The sequence below is a fragment of the Tympanuchus pallidicinctus genome, unplaced genomic scaffold (assembly GCF_026119805.1).
Source record: "Tympanuchus pallidicinctus isolate F22 unplaced genomic scaffold, pur_lepc_1.0 scaffold17, whole genome shotgun sequence".
In the NCBI taxonomy this organism is placed as follows: Eukaryota; Metazoa; Chordata; class Aves; order Galliformes; family Phasianidae; genus Tympanuchus; species Tympanuchus pallidicinctus.
Window position 1 is genome coordinate 6929889 of NW_026294690.1, and position 25630 is coordinate 6955518.

Sequence of the window (25630 nt, forward strand, 5' to 3'; positions counted from 1 at the left end):
AGACAGTCTTTGTTGTCAATGTGTCTATTACTGCAAATTGTGTTAATTTTAGTTTCCAAGATCTTAGTGTAATTGATGCCAAATACACACACCCAAATCTTAACTCTCAGATGAACATTTCCTTTACAAATAAATACAAATACTGTTTTCTTTCTGCTTTATCACTTTATTAAATCAGTTGAACTTTTTATTATGAGCCAAGCTGCTGTAATATCAGAGGGAAATCCCAGAGGGGATAAGAAATCAGATGCACTCACTTTAAAATGTCACTACCCAGGACGCTTGGCCAGTAATGGGCACAAGTTGAATGTTCTCATCTCCAGTAGAAGAAACTCCTCAGGGACCAGGAGTATGTTTTTATTCTTGGTTTCCTACATCTATCCCCTTTCCAGCATTTTTGCACAATTTACCTTTTGTTGAAAAAGGTTTTTCCTGGCCTGCTCTTGCCACTTTGTATGACAGCCGAGCAGTGGCCAACAGCAGCGGGTCAGCCATTGCTTCAGGCTGTCAGGAATGCATAGGCCAAAGAAGCAGAGGAATAGGAATAGAAATGTACACAGATATATTCAATTTCCTTCTGTCAACAAGATAAATAAAGGACTGTTAAATTTGTTGTTCCTGCTTACCTTTGGTAACGCAGTTTTCATACAGTTTTGGTAATGTGATCTTTGTCTGCATTTTAAAAACTGGTTATTAAGTACATATTAAATGAGTAATACACAGAAAAAGGTTTTTTTTTTTTTTTTTTTAACAGATTCTTTCTTTTGTGAATTTATTTCAAAACAAAATCAAGAGATCTTAACAATGATTTTCAGTTGTTTTTTTTTTTTTTTTTAAAGAAACTACATAAATTCTGTAGGATTAATGTCTTCTTATCATGTTGTTATATATCTCATTATGCATGGCAATACTTCTCCTAATTTATTTGGAGCCCAATTCTTCTCCTATAAAAGCTGGTTGGAAATGCACCCAAATGCAAAATCCAGCATTTTATTTCATTATTTTAGTGCAAGCTTCTGAAGGTACAATAATTTAATCTGCTTTTTTTTTCTGTGAAACACTTTATTTAATTTTTGATAACACAAAATAATGCATGCAAATTAATTTGATTGCCAATAAAGGCTGTATACCTCAGCACGAGTCAGCCAGCAGCAGTTAAGATGAAATGTCAGGTGCAGAAGTTATAATGAAACCCTTTTTATTTAAAAGTTTCAGATGAAGAAATTATTTCTGCACCAGAAGTCAGTAGCAATGTGAACCCTAGTACAGGCTTGTGATTGGTATAGGTAGACAGCTTTGTGAGGTTGTTTAAGCATTCTGTGATATTTTGGCATTTGTGATGTTTGTGATTATTACTCATGAATTTCAATTTTGATGATTTTATTTAAAATTGCTGAAATATGCAGGGAATTTCTAATGCAGCAACTCTTTCATTGTTAGCATTTTGTCGCTGCTTATAGAAAGGTTTACAAAGCTTAGAGGTGATCACTGATTTTACAAATTCTCTCCTCACTGAAGTGTAACGATGAGATTTGGGCTTTCGTTAACATTCATGCATTGTTTTAGTGTTGATCCCTAAAACAGTTTTAAAACTGTTTCAGAAAATGCTGAAATTCTGGCAGAATGATAATGTTTTAATATGTATTGCCTGTAGTTGAACAAAAAAAAAAAAAAGATACAGCAATTAGTCTTTTAATATGTATCACTAATGATTTGGCTTCAGTAGAGTACTACCAATTCTTAGGGCTTTTTTTTTAAACTATCACAGAATGACTTGGGTTGGAAGGAACCATGAACCCATCCAGATCCAACGTCCCTGCTGCTCAGGGCTGGATCAGGCTGCTCAGGGCTGCACCCAGAGTGGCCTTGAATGCCTCCAGGGATGGGGCATCTGCAGTTTCTCTGGGCAAAGAGGCATACACTTGTGTGTATACTGCCTGTATTTTCAGAAGAATCATCTCCTTTCTGTTTCCTTTCTCCCCCTGGATCTCACTCCAGCTAATAGCAAGGCTTGAGATTTAACTCAGAGGCATTGGGAGTGTTCTCGATGCATGTGCAGTGCGTTGGAAGCAGCACTGAGAAGGCATCGTGGTTACTGCCGCTACATGTAAACCTCAGTTGTTGAAAAATGTCACTTTGAAAAGATGTACTTTTGGGGCAAGAGAGAAAGTCCCATCACTTGGATCTAACCTCCAGGAATTCATTCATTCTAGTGCTGTGAAGTTTTGAAGACTTTTCCATTCGGTCTGAAAGAAGCTGCAATGAGTGTCAGTGCACAAACAAGCATGGACACTTGGCCCACGAAGCTTTTCTAGCTGCTTTACTTCAGTGTCTGGCCATGTAGGGTACTGGGGCAGTTTCTCCAAAGACTGTCAGAAACATTATAAAAAGAGAAGTTTTGGCTCTGATCAAGAAGTTGACGTGCCTCTCTCCTGTCTGTAACTCATTAATTGGTGAACTTTGCTTTGAAGGAACTCCTGATTTGATATAAAACCCAATTCATTGAATATGGTTAGATTCCAGCGATGGAAAATTAACTTTCAAAAAAAGCACAGCAGAGAACTTGAAAAGCTGATTTGACCCCAAAGCTTTGGTTTTGAGTTGTATTTAAGGCTTACTGCTACATTTTTACACAACCTGCGGAAACTGAGGGCTAATTTGTTTGGCTTACGTGGGGACAGTTTTAAATTTTGTATTCAGTTCATATTGACTCTCTTAAACATGTCTTAAAGTAGCAGATTTAGCATGAGCCTGTCAATGTAAAATGCTAAATTGAAGATTTTACTGAAGGCATTATTGTTCTGTTATGGAAGAATATAGAGTTGAAAGATGTTCATTTACATTTAGAAATGAAAAATGTCCTTCTGTTTATGGTGAAGCTGCTTTTTTGATCTCTTACTTGATTTTAATATTTAATGTTCTTAATTTTTTAAAGCCAAAGCCAACTGAAACAGTCACAACTGATGAGTCTGGGGTAAGATTAGTAAAGTGACCCCAGTGGTTTTACCTCTACTTGAGTTTATTCTTTTTACCATGTCTCTATTTTCCACCAATTTTTTCTGTATTTTTCATGACTGTCCTATTACAAAGGTGTATGCAGTGGTTTACATTCATTGTCAGTGTATTATTGAAGTCTACTACAATCAAACCCAATATGATCCCTATTAACAAACCAGAAAACTTGGAAATGCATGTGATGTGTGAAGCATTTCTACAGGTCCTGTGTTTTTAGCATGTAACTTCATGTAACTTTTCCTTTCATATCATTCTTATCAAGGTGAAAAGGCCCTCAAGATACATTTTCCAATCTTACCTCTTCCACCTCTGCATTTGATGTTGTTTTTCTGAAAGTGTTGCATGTCTGTGTTTGTATTTGGTTTGACTTCTTCATGATACTCTTCAGAACTCCGAAGACAGCGCGAGAATCTCCATCACTTTTTTCCGTCTTTTCCGAGTGATGAGGTTGGTGAAGCTGCTTAGCAGAGGAGAAGGAATCAGAACTTTATTGTGGACATTTATTAAGTCATTTCAGGTTAGCAAAATTTATTTACATTTGCTTTATAACCATTTTGTAGACCAGTTTTTATGATGAGATACATTGAGGAGTGCAAATAACATTTCTTTTGAAATTCGTTCTGTCCATGACTGCACAAAGAAATACGTTTACATATTAATGCTACCAGAAACTTCACCTTCTGCTTCCTTCTGTGAGTCCAAGGATCATTCACTGTCATAAAGGTTTGCTGCCACAGTGAGATTTCTATAGTATTTCATAGAAAGCATTAGATATGCCTTAAAAAGGAATTTTTTTGTGAAATTAAAGGATTATTTGATTTGATGCACACTGATCTTATACTTTCACACATTTTATTAGGTGACTAAAAAAGAGGAATTTAATTTTTTTTTAGAAAGAACTGATTTCATACATAGATATTTCAAACCTTGCCCCTGAAAACTGTGATGAACACGAAGTTAATGTAATTCAATGGGATGCTGGCAGAATCAGTAATGTAAATAAAATTTAAAACTGCTGAAGTTGGGTTTTTCCCCTGGATTACTGACAGAAGGAATTTAAAATACAACAAAGCTCATATTCATTGCATATGACAGATTATTAAGAGACGGTAACATTTCAAGCATGCACCTAGGAAGAAGAACGTTGGAAGAGCCTGTGGTGTACAGAGAAATTATTTTTGTGAATTGAAATGGAAATTATGGTGTGATATTATTAAAATACAATTCACCTGTCCCTTTTCTAGGCTCTGCCTTATGTTGCTCTTCTGATAGCTATGCTGTTCTTCATCTATGCTGTCATTGGAATGCAGGTAATTTTAGGTGTTTTTAGCACTCAACAAAAGCACAGTGCTGGCTACCCCGAGGCCTATTTACCAGGGTGCTTTCTGAAATGTTCTCTTGACAGTGGTGCTATTTATTTGACAGAGCTTTTAAATTAATGTAGACATCTTTTGTTGACTGTGATTTCGGCAGTCCAAAAAAGATAGAAGAGCTGGGTGTGTGCTTATAGTATCTTGTTTTGCTGAGAGGTGACCTTCCTCTTTCATTTACTGTGTAGCTTATTGCTATGCATAAATTCATGAAAAAAATACATGGCTTTTTAGTGTAGGTTTGCTTTTGGAGTAAGGCATTACAATAAAAAAGATTTTATTTTGATCCCAAAGTGGTAAGGTTCCCAAACCAAGGGACCTGCATGTATGCAGAGCACAGCAACATTAATCTCTCCTAATTAAATAATGACTTCCACTGTACTGCAAGAGGATTTCAATTAATTATTTTGGAGAGAAAGAGTGCTTTTTTTTGACCAAGGAATTACAGTTTAATTTTGGAGAACATTTTCACCTCTGGCTGGGACAAGGTGCTCAGACTCCATTCTTTGACTTCCATCTTTACATCTGTCTACCTAGATTCAAGATTTTCAGGACAGCAGTCATTTCTTACAACAAGTTTGCACAGTACCTATTGTAATGGGGTTTCAATCCCATCAAAGGACTATAGGTGCCAAATCAAAGCAAATACATAGTCATCTACAATACAAGAGGAAATATGGATGTGATAATGATATAATGATGCCAAATTAAAATTAAGAATTATCTTTTATGGATGGATTATTTACTACGTCTACATTATCAGGAAAAATATAAGTACATTAGAAAAAGTACATGTGTGTTTTACATATGTACTGAAGCTGGTCTAGACTATAGGGACCACAGTTTCTGAGAGTATGGGCCATTAAGATGAAAGTAAAATCTTGTTTTTCTGTAGGTGTTTGGAAAAGTGGCCATGAGAGACAACAATCAAATAAACAGAAACAACAATTTTCAAACTTTCCCCCAAGCTGTGCTGCTTCTCTTCAGGTGAGTAAACCTGAACTCACACTTGGTGCATCACATTTTGGTGGTCCAGGAAAAATGTCTATAGAACTTGTTCTGTGGATTTGCTCTAAATGTGTTTCTAAGTTAGAAACAATTCCGTCAGCACATACTGTCTGCAACTGTATGCTGATCATCCACTGGATTCTGATCAGGTGCTATAGGCCTGAAGTCATTACAGCTCTTGTGAAACAGCTCATTCATGGAGGAGTTGTCTTCCAGTGGAGCCTGAATAGAGTCAGTCCTGATGGCACTGTGCAGGTGTTGGGAAAAGGAAAAATGACTTTGCTCTTGTTTTATTCTTAGGAAGGCCAATCAAGCTAGACAGTTTGAAAAGAAAAAATGAAAGGCTGTTGCAAAGATGAAAAAAATAAACTGTTCTTTACATTTTATGGAGAGATGGTGAGTGGTGGGTGTAATTTGCAGAAGGAGGCATCAGATAAGCAGTAGGTGAAAAGTTCTGACGGTACAGATAAATTCTTGATATAGGTGATCCTGGGGAATTATGGAATCTCCATCACTAGAGAGGTTAAGAGCAGAACAAACCTGTGTTGGGAGTTCTGAAAATGCCCTGGAGCAAGTGGAGGAAATGATGTGGATCAGGCATGCCTCTAGAGGTGTTGATCTTGATCTTGTGACTCTGGTGCCTGTGAGTCTGTATCTCTACTTGGCTCCTGCATTTTCTACCCTGTTCTAAAAAGAAGGTTCTCTTTTACAGCAGACAAATTTGACAAGAAGATCAAGAGATAACAGACATAAATCAGAGCTAACAGAGATATCAAAGCCATGTCCTAATAAGTAGATATATCAGCATGTCATAACGTGGAGCACAGAAGTAGTACAGCTAATAGTGCTAAGCAGGTCTGATTGTACTGGAGATAGACCAGTGGACAGAGTTCTGTGATCCGTTTGTTTGGATCATTCTGAATTTATAAGGTGGATGCCAGGAGAACAGGGAAAAGGAGAAAGAGGGCACCTGTATTCCACCACACAGCTCTGTCACTGCTTGGTTTCATTCAAGCCTTCTGCTTTGCACGTTACCTGACTCGACCAAAATGATGTGACATTTCTTCCACACTCACTGTAGGTCTCAGACAAAACTGAATTAATGTGTGGGATAAGAGGAAGGAGTTCTCCGTATGCATATCACAATGAAGATCAGTGCTTTATAGACGGATTTATACTTTTGTGCACAGCAGCTGCCCTGCAATAGCTATTTAACTTGTAAATCACGGCTTGGGGTGCAAAATTGTCACATGCAAGCCTTTCTGGTGCTTGAGTGTGCTCTGTTAGGTCTAAGCTTCTCATTTTTGAAGTCTATCCTATAATTTTTAATTAGTTCCTACTCTGAGGTATTTATGATCTGTTTTCACATTTCTACATGTACATCTCCAGGCATTTTGTTGGAACTAAACAACTTAATACATCTTTAGTTCATGTGATCAATTAATACTTCATTTCTCTTTGTGATTTTATAAAGGTGTGCAACTGGAGAAGCTTGGCAGGAAATCATGCTGGCATGTTTGCCTGGAAAACGCTGTGATCCTGAATCTGATTATAATCCAGGGGAAGAATACACGTGTGGAAGCAATTTTGCCATCATTTACTTTATCAGTTTTTATATGCTTTGTGCATTTTTGGTGAGTTCAGCTGGTGATTATTATCAGAAATAAGTTTTGACTTCTTGAATTTCTTCTGAAGTAAAACAGCAGTGAAGTCAGAGAACGATGTAGAATCCCATATCTAAAATATTTTTTTTGCAAGGATTTATTTTTCATACATGCCCCTAGATCTTGTATCCTATGCTGCACACCAGCAAATTCTCATGTACAAAATATCCTTGTGACCTCAGGCCTCCCTGTAAGCCAGAAGTGGTTGCTTGCACATTTGAAAGCTAAGGTGATCATCTTTTCATCAGCTATTATGTCATGTCTGTTTTCGGTAATGCCATTAATGTTATTAGTAATGAAACTGCAGTTCATTTGACTTAGGAATGCTATATCAGTATTATTTAAACTTCACAGAATTTGTATGTGTCTCTACAGGTGTGTTCCAACTGTTGCACAAGATTTAAACTATAAACTTTCTTCCTAATCCATGGCATAATTAATTATTTGTTCTACAGTAGTCTCTGAAATACGTTTTTCCCCATTGCAGGTGCCTTGGCTGGTTGATTTGTTATGTTCACAGTTCTGTTCTCCTGGCAAAAGGAGATTGATTGAACAGACTCCTGAACCACTGTAAACATAACTGTTCAGTGTCATCTCTTATGTTAATGAAACATATGCAGAAATCTCACTGGCGTGTCACTGAATCGTATGAATACAAATATGCAATGTGTCACTCAAATGTTATATTCTTTGGTCTGGCCATTCAAGGAAGAGAAACAAAAGCATTAAGCAGCCTATGTCAAAGATTGAGTACTACACAGCAGAATCATACTCTTCTCATCTGGTTGCATGATAGAGTTCCAATTGGGCAGTTAAATTTTCAGCAAGCATTTTCTGTGATATTTAGTGGTATTTGCCAAAAATCATTATTTGTAAGATAAATTTATTTAACTGCTTGAATTCTGCACCTCCTACCTTACACAGTTATTTATTGAAAATATTTGCGCTTCAAAAAATTAAATGTAGACATGTGTTCTTAATTGCTTTTTAGATAATAAACTTATTTGTGGCTGTCATTATGGATAACTTTGACTATTTGACACGTGACTGGTCCATTCTGGGTCCTCATCATTTGGATGAGTTCAAAAGGATATGGTCAGAATATGATCCTGAAGCAAAGTAAGTTAAACCATTTATCTGGTAGAACTTATCTGTTAAAAATAAGAATGCTCTGCTTGAAAGCAGAGCACAGTATATACTTTGAGAACGTATGTATATTTGGTAATTGATGTGTGTTGGTTCTAGGGGAAGGATAAAGCATCTTGATGTGGTTACGTTACTGAGACGCATTCAGCCACCACTTGGTTTTGGCAAATTATGCCCTCACCGAGTGGCCTGCAAGGTAGGTTCTGCTTTTTTCTTTGTAGGTTTCTTTCACTGTTTAAACATTCATTTGTTCAACTCTACCAAACACTTGTGTCTGTACAGTAATTCTGTTTATTCACAAGATCTCCACTCTAGTTTTCCCGGTTTTCTGCAGGCTTGACTTAAACCAGTGATACCAGTGTCATTTCTGTCATTGTAATCATTTGAATTTATTGCCAACATAAAATTCTTGACAGAGCACCGAAAGAAAAGGAGTTGGTCTGTATGTTTGTCATTAGTCTGATCTTGTGATATATAGTCTGATTATTGTGATATATATGAACTAATTCAGCCCAACATTGATGGTGACCCAGTTTCTTTTAGATCCGAGGTAGAAAGTGGTACTTTACTTTAGTTCACAATTTAGTTTTCATAAAGTATTTGTCCAGGTGCATTCATGGAACATTTGGCTTCACATGAAACATAGAATTGACATTGAAGGGAAGAGAAGGCATGATGATAAGCCTTGCAGAAATGAATAATATCCAAATAATATGCAGAAATGAGTGAGAAAACTGAAAATTAACAGAAATTTAAAATAAAGTAAAATTTGTTAGGCACAATGTGTAATTTGTATGACAATTGCATTTTAATATAGAAGTTGAAAAGCTACTCGAAGTTGCTTTATTATATTATTTAAGGAATTCAAAACTACGGGTGTTCTAGTTTTAGCAGTTTCAATAGGAATCAGATTGCACCTTAAAGGATCCTCACAACAGCACTGTGCTTTGAATTTACTGTATTTGTATTATTGTATTATTGTATTATGAATAGCCAAGCTGGTATATGAAACACTAGGGTCAAAAGAAGTGCCAAAACCCATGAAAACTATTGGGTGTTCTAGCTTTGGTAGAAGCATCCAAGTCACTGGTATCAGAAATAGGTGATAGTGGTGTTTATCACAGACAGCTGGGATAGAAGGCTCAGTGTTTTTTGAAGAGTTCCATAATGTTGTGACTCTCAGTGGTGTTATTTGATTCTGTTTTGATTCACTTTTCAGAAGTGAAAGTTACAGAAGGTATTTTTTCTTTTTTTCTAACAAAGTGTTTTTTCTCCTTCACAGAGGTTAGTAGCCATGAATATGCCACTAAATAGTGATGGAACCGTCATGTTCAATGCTACTTTGTTTGCTTTGGTTAGGACTGCTCTAAAGATAAAAACAGAAGGTAAGGTTCCTATCTGCCAAGCCCTTATTGCACTTGTCAGAAAGTGCAATGAGGAAAAACAAGAAATTATTACTTTTGTTGAACATAAGTAAGGCTCCTTAAGTCTCAGTGGGTTTGCTTTGGTTTTTATTCTGTTTTGCTGAGAATGATTTGTTAGAAAATAAAGAGAGGCCAAAGCCTAAGCAGTCTTAGAAATTATGGCATGCTTTTACTTGGTCATTTAAAAACAAGTAGCAGTTATGTAACAGGAGTTGTACTGCTAAGAATGAATGAGTTCCCCTTTCTACTCAACCAAGATGCTTCCTCTTCAGTGCTCTTTAACTTAATACCTTGGATCCCACATTAGTGCAACTGTGGCTTTTGCAGCCTTGAAGGTGGCATCCCCAGGTTGGTGGAGACTCGTTATGATGGGGCTGAATGGGTTTCTGTAATTTGCATCAGAGGGAAAAGCCCTGAAAGTATGTTATGTTCAAGGGAATTTTGCCTTTCATTTTATATATTTTGTCATTATTTTACTTTCATTTCTTCCTGTTTCATGTCTTCTGCTGTTCTCAGTAGAATTTGAGTTCCATTGCCAACAGTACACAAATTAAGCCTCCTCAAGCAACACTGTGGCTAAGAATAGCACTGCAAAAGATGCTCAGCTGAACCTGCAAGCCTGCAAAGTTGAGAAATTACTGTGAATAGACCCCCCCCCCAAAAAAAAAAAAAAAAAAAGCTCAGCTTTGGATAAGGAAAGGTGAGGCTTGCAGAGTTGTCATGTGCTGCACAATTTATGCAGAAATATTAAGGAGTGACAGAGTAGAGCCAGAGTAAATCTACAGAGTCGATCTGTTGACCCTTAGAAGTTCATCCTCTTACACCTTTTCTTCTCTTTAATTATTGTAGTGTTCCTATCTGCTACTCCATGGAGCTTAGGCTGCTGCTCGCAGTCTTTATCAGTCTTTATACAGATACAGCTAATTAATATCCAAAGGATCATTAATTGCAGCTAATTTAAATATAATTGCCATCCTCTATGTCTCTATTTTGTTGCCACAGGTAACCTAGAGCAAGCAAATGAAGAACTTAGAGCAGTTATAAAGAAAATATGGAAGAAAACTAGCATGAAATTACTCGACCAAGTTGTCCCTCCGGCTGGCGGTCAGTGTGATAAATTTTGCTATATGCTCTTTTTTCTTTTTGGCTTTTGTAGATTGGTAGGAATTAAAGAAATAAAATCAGTAAAACTTGATAATGTCATTAAAGGACAACAAACAATAATAGCAAAATAATACAGACTGCTATATCCTGTTACGTTAGATAAAAAATGTAGGACAAATTAATACAACTTCCTTAGATCAAAAGAAAGAGGAAAATATATTTAATGTTTATTTTCTTGCTTGACAAAAGAACAAAAAAACAAAAAAACCCAATCTAATTAGACCTAAATTTAGTCTTAATTTCAAGTCATTCAGTGGAATAACCTAAAGTAAGTTTTATTTCAATGCATTCAGCAAAATAATATGTATTTTTTACTGATTAAACTTGACAATGTACACTGCATTTTAGCTGATGTCCTTGTATGTGTTGAATACTTCTGGGAGGAAACTAAAAAAATTTTAATTGCAAGACTAAAAATATTTTTTCTGCTGAACTGATAAAGCACGAGGCTAAATTATCTCAGTTACATTAGCTTAAACCAGAGCAGTTCCACAGCCAACACATAATGGAACTGGTTCAGATTTAGGCCAGTATGACTGAGGTATGAATATGGCCCATGTAAAAAATATCTAAATGATCATACCAATGTGTTTACAAGAGGTATGAGGCACGTATATTGTTTCTACGTGCAGTGAGATGACATCAAATATTTGTTATATTTGTTTTAAATATATATATTGCAATATATATATTTAGAGTTTTTCAATATATACATTTTTACCAATATGCTATAATATAGATTTAGGTGACATTATACTTGCTTTTTCAAGTTTTAAAGGTGCAGGATCTGTTGCACTGTCCATTCATACGCAGGATAGATGTATCTGGACATCCAGTATACCAATCCACTGTAATCACCTGGTATTTTTTGTAGTTTATTGTACTTTTATAGTGTTACAGCAGCTTTCAAGACTGATCAGACTCAGGTTTGGAAGCAGACTCAAGATCCAGGCCCGATGGTGGTGGAGGCTGATCCCTTTCTGAAGGTGACACTCTCAGTCTCTAGGGGAGGGGGAGCATGCTGGCTGCCCCGCTGTTCAGCATGACCCCAGAAGCAGCATTAGCTTGGTCGCTGCAGGGAGCCACGTGCTACTGGTGTGGTGGCTGCCAGCTGGTAGTGGGGATGAAGACAAAGATCTAGCAAATTTGACGATCCAAAGGGGAACTGATACTGCACATTTAAAACAATTTTTTTGTGTTCTACTCTGTTGTTTTCGGCTTTACACCTAGTTGCTTGCATGGCATAGATGAATTGCTTTGTTATTGTTGTAACTATGTGCTTGAGCTTTTTCTGCAGCCTCTGTTCCTTTCAACTATGAGTCTTTCCGAATATTCTGAAGCAATTCTGTTTTAGGGTGGTGGCATGGAATTGGTGTTGCCTCTTGCCAACTTTATTCCCCTACATTTTTTATTGAAATAGAGATGCATGCTTCAGAATAGCGAGCTGTGCCTGCCTAAACCAATCTGATAAAGAATCTTTAAAGATCACATTCCCAGAACTAATCTCACACAGCAACTCACTGTTAACTTCAGTTTCATCTCATTGCTGAATATAAGCTGTATATTAACTTTCAGCTATACTAAAATCCGTTGCTAATATTCCTTCCACAAATTTAGCTCTTCAGTGTAGGTAGAAGGCAGAAAATCTAGGTCACAGACTGCATGATAAAAACCTGTACGGCTTCTACAGTATAAACAAGGACATTTTGGGAAGTTGTAGAATCATTAAGGTTGGAAAAGACCACTAAGAACATCTAGTCCAACCATCAAAGTCCTTAAGATTCACCAATTTTCAATTTCATTTTGACTTCATTTCTCTGCACTAAGACTTACACAATAATTGAAAATGGCATAACCTATCTACACACACACACACAAAGAGGAATACAGCTATTTTACATTCATATGCCATAGGAGTGTAAAATAGCTTAGTATACAGAAAAAAAATGTTTTTATCAAAGCTTAATATTCGGTAGAAAAATTGCATATGACAGCAACACCAGTGACAGCTGATAAATGACAGTCTGCCAAGAGACAGGTTTCCAATACAAATCAACAAAGCATCCAAATTCACTGTGCTAGAATCGCATCTACTTACAAGTATTGGGCTGTTCATGATATTTTTCTCAAATACTATTTTTGCTGGTATTACTGAGTGCTAGATCCTTTATGTGCCTGTGATCATGCCTCCTGAACACAAAGAGAACAGATCAACTATTTGCAGAGCAGAATGAAAGCAACCCACAAATAATCTTTTTTTTTTTTTTTTTTTTTTGCTTAATTATAAATAGATGCACCAGAAATGGGTAACCAGCTAAGTGCTGGTACTGGCTGAATAACTCATTAATATAATTTAATTAAACTGTTATGAGTTAGCAACAGATTTTCAGGAAAACTGAAGCTGCTTTGCAAGAACATAGAATGAAAATCAAAAGCCTGAATGTATAAATGTATTTAGGAGACTACGGAGTATGAGACAGACATACCACCCGCTAAAGATTCACCTGCTTTCTATTCTTTAAATTCCCCAGTCTCCACCTGCAAGCCCATTTAATCCTGCCTAATACTTTTTGCCCGCAATAATTTCCTACTGAAATGATTCCTTTTGCTGTCCCCAATTGTAGCTATAGATCTGTTGATACTGTGGTCAGTTACGCTTAGCTGCCTCCCTCTCTGTCCATATCTGGCTCTGTGTGTCAAGGATGGCTCCCCTTGGCCAAGCTTCAGTTCTTGTGTGCACGTGTCTGCAATACAACTGACTGTGCCTGTGAAGTACACATGCATCTTGTTTGTACATACAGACTTTGGCATGCACGATTCAGGAAACTGGTAATGCATTCAACTAATATGTTTATTAAAAAAATTGGTGTGTGTCCACAGCAATTAATAGGGCCCTTCATTTGTGCATACTGAGACTTTGGAGGTATGGTTGTCTCAGGTACAGTCAGTAATCATAGCCTGTCTTGAGACATGCTCTAAGTGCAACCTGTGGTAGTGTATGTTTTATTGAGTCTGTCACTTCTATGTGCGTGTTCTTTCTAGGAGCCATTTGCTATATCACTTCCTCAAAGAGTTCTGTTCAAATAGTTGAAACAAAATAACACAAAGAATGGGGAAAGGCTCATCTGGGGAAATTTGACCAAGGATGCATTGCAGAAATGAATGGATTCAGCTAAGCTAAGGAAGGCAAGTTTAGATCAGATACTTTATAAAAGACCTCTTCTGAATACAAAAGACCACTAGGCTCCAGAGAAGCCTCCAACAGACATCACAGATGAGCATCAAAACAAATGCTCACACAAAAGATTAAAAATTAGATTTAGATTTGGGGAGTCAGTAAAAAAGCTTTTCTACTGTTGAGACTGAATCGAGACACTGGGGAGCTTTTCTTGTGAGCTGTGGAGTCCTTACTTCCCACTGGAAGGAAGGGAACTGTAGGCAGCTCTTGAAGAGATATCTGTATTTGGCAGAATAGACACACTAATGTGCAAAGACATTTCCCGTGACAGGCTGGTCTTCCAGCCCAAGACATTTCAAGACAATTACTATAATTTGTTTTGCTGTGATACCTTTAAAAAATAAAACGTTGGGAGAATACATCCCTGGTGCAATTTTCCTCAAATTAAAGCTTTGTCACATGCATATAGCATACATCATAAATTCTAGTGAAATATATCCAGAGAACTCTGGAGGGAGCTTGTTTTGAATGCTGAGGATTCACTTTGTCACAGAGGCACAAATAAGTTTTAGCAGTTTTACATACAAATTGGATTTCGCCCATCCTTTTAGTTACTTGAAAGCAGGTCATAAAAAGTAGAAAGTTAATAATGTTTAAATTAGTGAAAACTGTGATAATACAGGTAAAAATACTGTTAATAATTATTAGTGAGATATATTGGGACAGATTATTGATAAAGCTAAAACACGAGAATGTTTTATTCAAACACTAATGTATGATGTTACAGTAAATGTCAGTCACTTTAAAAAAATCATTTGAGAGGGGAAAATCTTGCTTAACAAGATGTGTTCATAGGTAAGAAATAAAGGCAAACAAAGCAAATGAAGATACCTCTCAGGTCTGTACTAAATCTTCATTAGAGAGAAAAAACAATTGAGATAAAACTTGAAAAAAAAAAAAAAAGTAATAAGATTTTTCTTCTAACAAAGATATGTTAAAATATGTATGAGCACATTAGATTTCCTGTGTGCAACCAAGCAAGTCATGACAGCGTAACCCAGATCCCAAAGTATGTAAGCACCCTTGTGTGGTGAGTGGGGTGACTGGGACTTACTGTCAGGATGTGGGCCCTGCCAGGGGCTTCCTTTCTGTAGAGCTCTACCCTGCTAGTTGCAAATAGCTGTCTTGATATATTGCCAAAATATGGAGGGTAGGCAACACAGCAGTAAGAGAAACAGCTAGCTTCATGCCATGTAGCTCTGGGGGAAAGAAGTGTGTGAGAACAAAAGCAATGTTTTTGAATAGAAAACTATTCCTGGTTTTCTGGCAAGCATATTACATGTCAGGAGATCAAACTCACACAGCTGAATGATTGAATGGAACATGCTACAAACTAGGAGATTTTGGTATTGTAAGGTACCGTTGAACTTTGGAAACTTTGAAATTTGGATTCTTTTCACAATAGTGACTCTAGAAAATGTTTTTTTTTTTTTTTTTTTTTTTTTACTGCACCTACTGTCTGTGTATCGATTGAACTGCACGAAATTAATTGACACGAATTATTTTCCTGTCTATCAGCGTTTCAGAGGTGGTACAATACAATAATATGGGGAAGCACCATGTGTGTTTCATATTCATTTTTATCACCACCTGACTGGGAGGTGGCAAGGGACCAAATCTTCACTTACGCAAGAAAAAATGTGTGAAATTGTAAAGACAGTGAGATTTCAGTCTAGAGTCAGCTTTCTTGGGTGACAGCGAGAGAGTAAAAGATACAGCCCAACTTGTTTATCTGGGATACACAGCCAATTCAAAGTGGAAGATGTTAAGAAAGTACATAGCAAAGCAACCTATAATGTTGTCAAAGTCCTCATGTAATTACAAAAATAGCATATTAATACACTGATCAAGAAAATTTGTAGCAGCAGGAATAAAAATTGAGATATTGTAAGCAGGACTTTTTTGTATAGACTAACTCTTGTGTAAGTCACAGAAACTCTTGTTTTAATTCGTTTATTTCGACTAATGAAAGACAATATTTCAGTTGCTATGCACATACAAACGTGCTGATGGTTTTGTTAGAAACTTACGTGAACTAACCCTCAGGTACGTGAGACTTGGTAAAGTGTTGTATTTTCTTCTTTATTAAGGATGAGTCCACTTAACTGACTGAGCATAACTTGCTTGCTAAAACATTGCTTTAAGCTAGCTAGAGGTCCCATTACTGTAAGGTGAAAGTGTAGTGCCTATTGCACCTGTCACATTTCTTCCCCCAAATCAGATATGAGTGTACAGGCTATTGCCAAATGTGCTGACCTGGGAGAGATCTGTCTGGTCTGTTCATTTAGATGATGAGGTAACCGTGGGGAAGTTCTATGCCACCTTCCTGATACAGGACTACTTTAGGAAATTCAAGAAACGCAAAGAACAAGGACTGGTGGGGAAATATCCTGCGAAGAATACCACGATTGCTCTGCAGGTGATTTTGTTTTTTCATTTTAACTAACCATTTTGTGAGCTTGACATACCAGGTAGATGAATGTTGATGGTTGTGCAGTGCTGCAAGGATTTTGTTTAGCTGGGACTCTTTGTTCGTCAGAAAAGTAAAACATAATCCAGCTTTTCTGTCTGTAACAAGGTAAGTGCAGTACTTTATTCTCTGTGGATTACTCGAATGGTAGCAACAGTTATAAGATTCCTCAACCAATAGAGTTGATGTAAAAACCAGATAAATGAAGTTCTAAGCTACCATTTCCATTATTTGTTTTACTTGTCTTTTATTTCTTGTGTTTCTACCACATTTTAAGCCAGTTCTCAGAAAACATCCTGACAGGTGTTATAGTAAAGAAATTTTTGTATGCTGTTGTTTTGCTTCCTAATTCTCACTATTCTTTTATTTTTATTTTTTTTCCCCACTCATGATTACTGGTGAAATTACTTCCTATCAGCAGTTTCAGTGTTTGGAACTTAACTTTCTATAGAATTAATGTCAGCATACTTTATTAATGCCATGTACTTCTGCCTGTCTCTTAAAACACGCTATCAGATGGAAACCAGGACTGTAGACAGTGCTCTTTGACCTTCTCTCTCAGGAAGCCTGCAGCAAGCTGTCCATTGAGTATAAGTGATCTGGAGGTTATGATTTGAAAGATTCTATCTGGGTATACCCTTTGTATTATAAACTTTGAAACAGAAAAATGGGAGGCTGTCCTCAAATAATTCCAGACGTCATACACTGCATTATTTTTATTGGATTAGGATTGTATTTCTGTTACTGGGCCTTATGAAGAGAAGAAAAGCAACTAGTTCTGAAATGATAAGCAGTAATTCCTGTGAGCTATCTACTAACATTTTTGTTGCATTAAGTACACTCCAAGGGCATGAGTCACAAAATTCCTTAGGGCTGGATTGCTCACAGTGCCTTTCTTTTCCTGTTGACTGATATTTATGCATTAAGAAGGAATATAACTTTGCTCTGGTCTTACTTCTGTGGCAGTAGTTAAAGAGATGGCTTTCTGTGGTGATGGAAATGTGTATCGAGCCAAACAAGTCACGTTGCCAGTATAGATAAATGTTCAGTGAAGCATGAACAAGTTTAATTACTCTCATTTACTGTGCAGAGCAAATGATGAATTAATTTTAGCCTAACCTATGTAATATTTTCATCTAGATGTTACATTTATTTACACATAACTCTCTTTGTTAGGAGGTACAAATAAAAATTTCTCTTCGTATCACAAATAAACAAAACACTTATCTATTGAGCAGAACTTGGTTTGGGGAATATACTTCAGTTATCTAACTACACTTTTTCTCATGATTTCTTTTTAAACTAATATCAACAATTAGCTTGGGAGAAAAAAGCCCTCTAGTAAGCATCAGCTGAGGGGTTAACGAGTTTTGCTCAAGTTCAATTTAATTGTCTGCTGCGTTGATGTTGCATTCACAGCAGGCTTAGCTGGAAGGGAGTCTGGGTTCGAGCAAAAGCCCAGAGCCTTTGTGTGATTGTAGAGCAGAGCTCAGCCTCAGCACTGGAGGATGGACTCGATGGAGATGAGTAACACTGGGAAATCAAGACTGGGCTACTATGTTTCTTATGTTCACTGCTATAGTGTAGGTCTATTCAGCTATTCTGCATGCTTGCTTTCTTACTTCAGGAGTTGGGGATTTTTATTCTGTTCATATTAATTTAACCTTATTTTTATGTTGTATCAGTGCAGCTGTGGTGTTGGGGTTTTTTGTTTGTTGTTTTCTTCTCTGTAAAAGAAGCAGGTAGTAAAAACATGTTCATTTTCTGAAAGTAAAATGGTTTTCTGAAGAGTTTCATAGTCACATGCTTTCAGCACTATGAAATTCTTAAGACATAGGAGTTAAGAATTCATGTTTGTGCTTTATTTCAGATCCAGTGAGTTTATATAGCAATATATGTAACTATCCATCATTTTTCTATAATCTATGAAGCAGAGCTTATAAGCATCACTTCCATTTCCTGATATCACTGCAAAATGCCTCAACTATGGAGCACTGTTTATTTTATAAAAAATACTGTGGTGATAGTGATTCTTATTCAAACTGTTACATTTCCTCATCTTAATGTAAGCTTAAACATCTTTATGCGTAGGCTGCTTCATACTTCAAGACAGATTTGCACTTGGTTCACTTTATAGGGAAAATCCTTTTTTGGTTGTTCTAATGTTTATGAACATTGACATGCTTTTCTAAAAGTTCTGACTTTGGGCTCTTTCATCATACAAAATCTTCTTAGTGTAAAAGGAAGATCTAAAATGTAGAAAATTGATCTTAAAACTATTTGCTAGTAGTTAATCTTTTTGAAATATTTAACTTTTTTATGTTTCCATGTTTAACTTGACTTTCAAACACTTGTGTTTTGTTGCATGGTGCTTTTCAGGTATTTTTAAAGTGCACTCCCTCTGAATGACTAATTCATAGGTATAGTTATCAGTCATAGGGCATTTTTTCCCACTGAGAGACTCCTACAGTTCTGTTACTTCAGCATTTAAAAGCACACATGTCATCTCAGCGCTGTGCCACAGACAGAAGCATCATTAATGGTCTCTTGAGACGTGGTCTAGCACACAGTGTATTAGTGCTGAGTGCTTTGTGCTTCGTAGCATCTTGAAAGAATTGCAGGTGTTATTATCTCATAAAGCACAGCTGCACAGAATTGTTGTGTTAATTTCAAGGCATCTGGTATATTTAGAAGAAAGTCTATTTAAAGCCACGCTTGGCTTTATTATGTAATTATGTTGCTCAGAGCACTGTGTGTCACCAGTTTGCTTTCCCACACAAATTTGGCAACAAAGGCATCAGAAATTAAATTTTGCAGAGAAAATGTCTGAATAAGAAAAGCACTTTTGCAAATGTCTTGTGAAGTCTTTAGAATAGAACTAGATGCAGTCAAACACAGTAGCGTGCATCTCTTTTCTTCCTCCACTTCAAAGAAAAATCAACAAACCTGAGTAGAAACAACAGCTGCTTTCTTACAGAGCAGCATGAATAATTTAGTGTGCAGTTTTGATTGTTATCCCTTTACAACTAGTGGCTGAACATCACTTGCATGTGTTTTATCTGCTCTGTTATAGATCTTTCAATCTTCTAATGTCTTTGAAGACAAAGTTTGCTGAAAGCTGCAGCATGAATGTACATAAATATTGACTTCCATATGCAAAAAAAAAAAAAAAAAGTATCCACTAAAAACATACTTGTAGGTAAAAACAAAATGTTTTATCAGTACATACTTCCCTTGTGGTCTCTGCAGAAGACTTTTGAAGTGGTTTAGAGGAGCAATATTCCTACTGCCAGATAAGTATTTTTGCATCAGTCCAACTTCAGCAGTTGGTTGGCTCACATCTCAGAGTATGGTCTTCTTATCAGCAAGAGTGCAGCATGGGAATTTGTCTCACGATGCAGAACTCTCCTGGCACAAAAATTGTTCTTAGATTGCTTGGAATACTTTGTTGTACTCTGCTTAAAATAGGGCAATACATGGGAGTGGTCATTTTAATGACAGAGTTGGCAAAATTGTCGATGAATCTGTTCGTGGAAATAAGCTGAGGAACGTTTTAATTCTGCAAGCAAGTATTGCTTGCAGAACTTATGGCTTTGGTACTGAATGTCAGAGGAGAAAGCTGATTATTTTAGCTTAACCAGCAGATACATGTTTATGTACAGTGATCCAGGTTTTACTCTTTTACTATTGGTTGTGTCACTGCAAAGGATCTGTCACAGGCAAATTAGTATGCTGAAGAGAAATGAGATGATAAAAGCTGCCTGCTTTTATTTAGCCTTCTTTAAAAGGGAATAATTCTCCAAGAAATAAACCAGAAGGAAGTGGGACGTGTAATTGAAATTACATGACTACTGAATATGTTGCTGACAAACATATGCCTTTTCTCAGCATTCAGGCATACATTTATGGGAAGTTGTCACTGTTCGTCTGACAGGGATATAAGCTGGTAGTTTTTGCCAGAGTTAAAATTTATAATGCTGCTGTCTTAGAGTGTTGTGTTCACAGAGAGGCACAGCTAGAAGGGAGACTGGGTTTGAGTGAAAGCCTGGACTTTTTGTGCAGCTGTAGAGCAGAGCTCAGCCTCAGTGCAAGAGGATGGGCTCAGTGGAGATGCTGTAGCGTAGGTCTATTCACCTATTCTTCCGCATGCTTGTTTTCTTTAGGATTTCTGACATTGTATTCTGTTTATCCTACAGTTCATTTTAAAATGGCAGTGATTTGGAAATGCAAATGATGATATTACTAATGACTGAGTAACCAAAATAGTAAAGCCTTTGGTCTGCCTTGAAATCGGTACCTGGGAATGTTAATCTTACTTCCCTTTAGCACCTTACACAATTATGACATTAGCAAACTTGCTAAGCTTGGCTGTACAGTTAGCATAAGAAGTAGGAGAATGTATTCACGAAAAGTACATTGTATATTAATTCTCCAGAAAGTGATTTTAGGTTTAGTTCAATTATATCTTATCTCTCAAAGTTCACCCTTGAGAAAGAGAATGTAATTGCCTAATTCAGGTAGGTAATGTGAGCACCTATTTCAGGAAGTGAGATACTGAAACTAGAACTGAAGAAGAGTGTATGGTAACTTCAGATATGAAGCTTTTTGCTTGATCCCTTTTCAGGTTCTGATTGCCCACACTGCCCAAACACCATTTTGCTCCCCAGCCAGCAAGCTCTTTCCATTCGGAGCTGAAGCCTGGCTGCAGCGTGCTGCCGGGGTCGCGTGAGTGGGACTGAGCCACGCGTGGTGTCCTCCACGGTCCTTCAGTTCTGTCTGCAGCAATGAAGCATGCAAAACTCCCCATGCATTTTCATGCCACGTTATTCCTCTTGGGAATAATGCACATCTTCATGCCCATTCCCCATGCAAATAACGTGCGTTTGATACGTATCCGTATCAAAAGTACACAGCTAAATGATGAAATAGGCTTTCAATAGTGAGCAACAATTGTGCCAAGTGTAAGTCTCTCATTGGCAGTCCCAGCAGAGACCTCCTGCTACAAGTCGCTCGTGATAGCAGACTGGAGAAAGAATTTGAATGAGTACGTGCTGAGCTCCCAGCTGCTGGAGCTAGGTGGCTTTCTGTCTTAAAGTAAAGCTTTAAAACAGATTTCTGTGTATCACAGTGCAATGCAGATGGGCTGCAATTATTTCACTGCTTTCTTTACCATTTGAGCTCTGCTAAAACTGCTGCTGCTATAGCAAAGATCTCCTCATGTTTCCTGTGTGAACACAGGCTGCAAACATGTTTTTGACATTAAACATACATCCCATTGAAATACGCTATTATAGTTCTTGTCGATTGCTTATTGCTTTATTATAAGATGATGTAGGGTTCCATAAACATCAGAGGTCTTTTAGTCAGCACCTACTCTGCTAATAAGGATGTGATCACCTCCACAGGATTGGATTGTAGTTGACTACAGGCCTTTTATTTATAGTAGTAAAGAGGTTTATGGGAGAATGCATCTTCTACAACTACCAGGATACAAAAACTTGATGACTGTTTTTAAAAGTAACTAAAGAATTTGCATTCCTAATATATTATGATATTGTCCTTAATTTAGGCAGGACTAAGGACACTTCATGATATCGGCCCTGAAATACGCCGAGCTATATCCTGTGACTTGCAAGATGATGAACCAGAGGAAAACAATCCAGACGAGGAGGAAGAAGTGTATAAAGTAATGTCAGAACACAGCTATGTGATTTTTTTGTTATGTAATATGAGTTTTATAGAATGAGCTTATCCCTGAATGTGGAAGAATAATAAAAACCTCAAGTCAGCAAAACATAAATATTTAATGAACATCAGTATATTTCATTTATATCTGGAAAAGTGGTGTTACCAGGACTCCTGCATGTCATCATAATCTTAGGAAGCAGTTCCTGTTGGGTGATTCTCCCACCCCTAATTCCTTCCTATTAATTCTTACTTATTCTTACGCAGATTCTAAGAAAGATAGGAGCTTTGCACAGTGCCTGCAAAGCCAAATTGTGATAGTGTTAAGAAAACTGGACATACCTTAATTTCTGCTTTGGTGGAAGAGATGAAATTCTAGGCAGACAAGCCTCAACAGATGCAGAGGTGCATGTATAAAAAAAACTAGTTACACTGTAGTTAACTAAAGATAAAGGCCAGTCTCAGTTTCCTGTGAGGGATATCAACAAATATCAATCTGGGAAAAAGATTAATTTCAGGAGCTATCTGCACACCATTGTTAGCCAGCAAGAAAGCTTAATTAAGAAGTGGATGCAAAGGTGATCTTCTGCAGAAATTGTCATAAACCCCATAGTTTGCTTTTGTCCTTCATCAAAGAAGAGGATGTGGCATTGGGGACAGTGCTACAGTGACCAGCAGTGGATGTGTTTCTCTGCCAATCATCACAACGTCCTGTCTTCTCTAGATTGAGCTTCAAGACAGACTGCTGTCATCCAGGACCCACACCTGGCTAGACAGGGAGGCTACATAATCTGGGTTAGATGTAAAAGAGAGTTGCATGACATAGTCATAATTTTTCACTTCATTCTCTTTCTCACCATCCATTACACTCTCAGGGCTGATGAAGAGTTATTACTCTTTCTTGTACCTCTGCAAGAAGGAAGAACAGAACCACTGAAGCTTAATGCTGTCTACTTGAGATATGCTTGCAAGCTGTTGCATGGCACTCCATCCTGTCTAAGTGACGCCTGCTGCAAACCAGTGCTCCATGAGAATAGGAGAATTCCACCAAAACGTTCTTGAGAGTTGCACAGACATGTCCTTTTCTGAGGAATTTGGTGCATGTTCTTTGTGTATGGGAATCTGGGTTTCTCCTGTATAATGAAACATGGAGAAAGCTAGAAATCACAGGTGTATGGAAAAAGAATACCGTTCACTGCATAATATTGATTTGACTTTGAAATCCAAATATTGTCATTGTCACAATCACGTCTCTGTCACTTCAGGAGATGCCATGTGAGGCATCATGAAATTAGAAGGAAAATTCACAGTGTATTTGAATTGTTACTTTGTATGCGTGTAGGAAAAAAGTAAATAATCATCAGTCAAAAATATGTTCTACTAAGGTATCTGATTTTCTTTTTTCTTTCTCTTCCCCTAAAACAGAGGAATGGTGCCCTCTTTGGCAACCATATAAACCACATTAGCAGTGACAGACGAGATTCGTTTCAGCAGATCAACACCACGCACCGTCCCTTACATGTGCAGCGGCCTTCATTTCCATCTGCAAGCGATCCTGAGAAAAATGTATATCCTCAGACAGGAAATTCTGTGTACCACAATCATCATAACCACAACTCAGTAGGAAAACAAGTTCCAAACTCAACAAATGCCAATCTCAATAATGCCAATGTATCCAAAGTTGTTCATGGGAAACACGCTAATTTTGGAAGTCATGAGCATAGATCTGAAAATGGTTACCATTCATACTCTAAAGCTGACCATGAGAAGCGTAGAAGGCCAAGCAGTAGGAGGTAAATGTACACACGTATTTGCTTTTAAAGGAATTTTGAATGTTCAGTAAGAAAACTTGTGCCATGTGAAACTAATTTGTTATATTTAGCTTCATTTCAGTTCCTTATTGATTTATGAACTTAAAGTATGGCTGTAATATATGGGAAAAGTTTATAATTTTAATAAGGTTTGAAAATAGTTATTTTCTTAAAATAGAAGTTACTTTACAGGCATTGTAATCACACAGTTTTGAGAAATTCACTGGTGATTATAAAATATCTTTCTCCATAATTTCATGGCTTGCCTGGATAGAACCCGCTACTACGAAACATATATTAGGTGAGTTCACTTTTTTATGTTTACAAAGTAGTTCCCAGTTTTAAAAATTAACCATCTAAGAATGCATATGCTGAGGAAAAAAAAAAAAAAAGGGAGTACTTCTAAGGTAAATTTTCTACTGCTAATTTTGAGAGAGTATCCTTCTATTCTTCTGGTTAAATATGTCCAGGTAGGTTCGTGCTGTTTTCAACAGGCAAAGATCACACTTGATGGTAATCCTCGTTTAAAATTGAATTGCATAGGCTGGAAAGATAACGATGATAGCTTCTGTGAATATTGTTGTTTGAGATTGCATCTGAAGGGGCACTACACTTCTCTTGCTTTTATGTTGGAATATTTCTAAAGACAAGATTTAAAAATTGCATATGGTGTTACATGAAATTCATTGCTAAGTGTACACTCTGTGGTAGCTTGAGGTGTCCAGATGTACACACCCAGTTTCAGTTTTTCCTGGATGACATCAGTGGGTTCTCTTTAACTTTTTTAGCTATTTCATAAACTTGAGACATTTGAGAGAGGTTTATTCTACCAAATATCCTGAATTTATATTTTGTAAAAATGTCTTTGTAAAAATGTCTTCAGCTTTGTGGGGCATCCGCACATTTTCATATTTGTATCCCAAATATGCATTCCCCCGATCTTTTCACATTTGTATCAGATCAATACTTCTGGGCTGTACTTCCTCAGAACATACTTAAAGTCACACTCTGCCCGCAAGAGTTGTCAGTGCTTGTCTTTTTTTCTTGAAAGCACCATAATCAGTCCCAAGTGTTTGCTTGCTGCTTACAGGTCTGACTCTGGTGATGGCCGTCGACCAACTATTTGCCGTGAAGAACGTGACATTCGAGACTATTGCAATGATGATCATTATTTGGGAGAGCAGGATTACTATAGTGGAGAAGAATACTATGAGGAAGACAGCATGTTGTCAGGAAGCAGGTGAGTGTGTTTGTTTAACCTGAGGAAGGGACTTCAGTAATTGATGTACTAATCCATGTAGGCTTCACTGGGTGCACTTGCACTGAAAATCCTCTAATAAATTTAATACTTCACAACCACTGATTAATGAAGTGCTGGACAAGAAGGGTTGGTGTACCAAGGATCTTTGTGTTTATCATCAAATGCTGAATCCAGCAGAAGTTTTTTTACCAAATTTAAAGCAAAGCAGAAAGTATATTTGACCTGAGTATAAACTAGTGCTGGCATTAATTCAACTAATATAGAATTGGGTATCCTTCTTTTGAAAATTCTCATTATATTACTTCATTAATCATCCTTATCTTGGCACCATTTTCTGTCTTGTTAAAACACACACTTAACACTCTCATGGTTGT

General features: G+C 37.0%; 1 protein-coding gene across 7 annotated transcripts in view; it reads left to right on the forward strand.

Annotated features, from left to right (window-relative positions):
• CACNA1D (calcium voltage-gated channel subunit alpha1 D) overlaps positions 1-25630 on the forward strand; it is a 166388-nt gene that overhangs the window by 134061 nt on the left and 6697 nt on the right. For 3 of the 7 annotated variants that reach the window (XM_052678858.1, XM_052678857.1, XM_052678860.1), the window contains 14 exons: positions 2936-2974; positions 3404-3532; positions 4260-4325; positions 5281-5372; positions 6868-7027; positions 8049-8176; positions 8303-8399; positions 9486-9588; positions 10630-10731; positions 16318-16448; positions 22069-22185; positions 23610-23977; positions 24270-24296; positions 25086-25235. In XM_052678858.1, coding sequence (XP_052534818.1) covers positions 2936-2974; positions 3404-3532; positions 4260-4325; positions 5281-5372; positions 6868-7027; positions 8049-8176; positions 8303-8399; positions 9486-9588; positions 10630-10731; positions 16318-16448; positions 22069-22185; positions 23610-23977; positions 24270-24296; positions 25086-25235 — 1709 coding nt within the window. The remainder of the gene's footprint in view (positions 1-2935; positions 2975-3403; positions 3533-4259; positions 4326-5280; positions 5373-6867; positions 7028-8048; positions 8177-8302; positions 8400-9485; positions 9589-10629; positions 10732-16317; positions 16449-22068; positions 22186-23609; positions 23978-24269; positions 24297-25085; positions 25236-25630) is intronic. The other 4 variants (XM_052678861.1, XM_052678864.1, XM_052678859.1 and 1 more) reach the window with 3 other exon arrangements.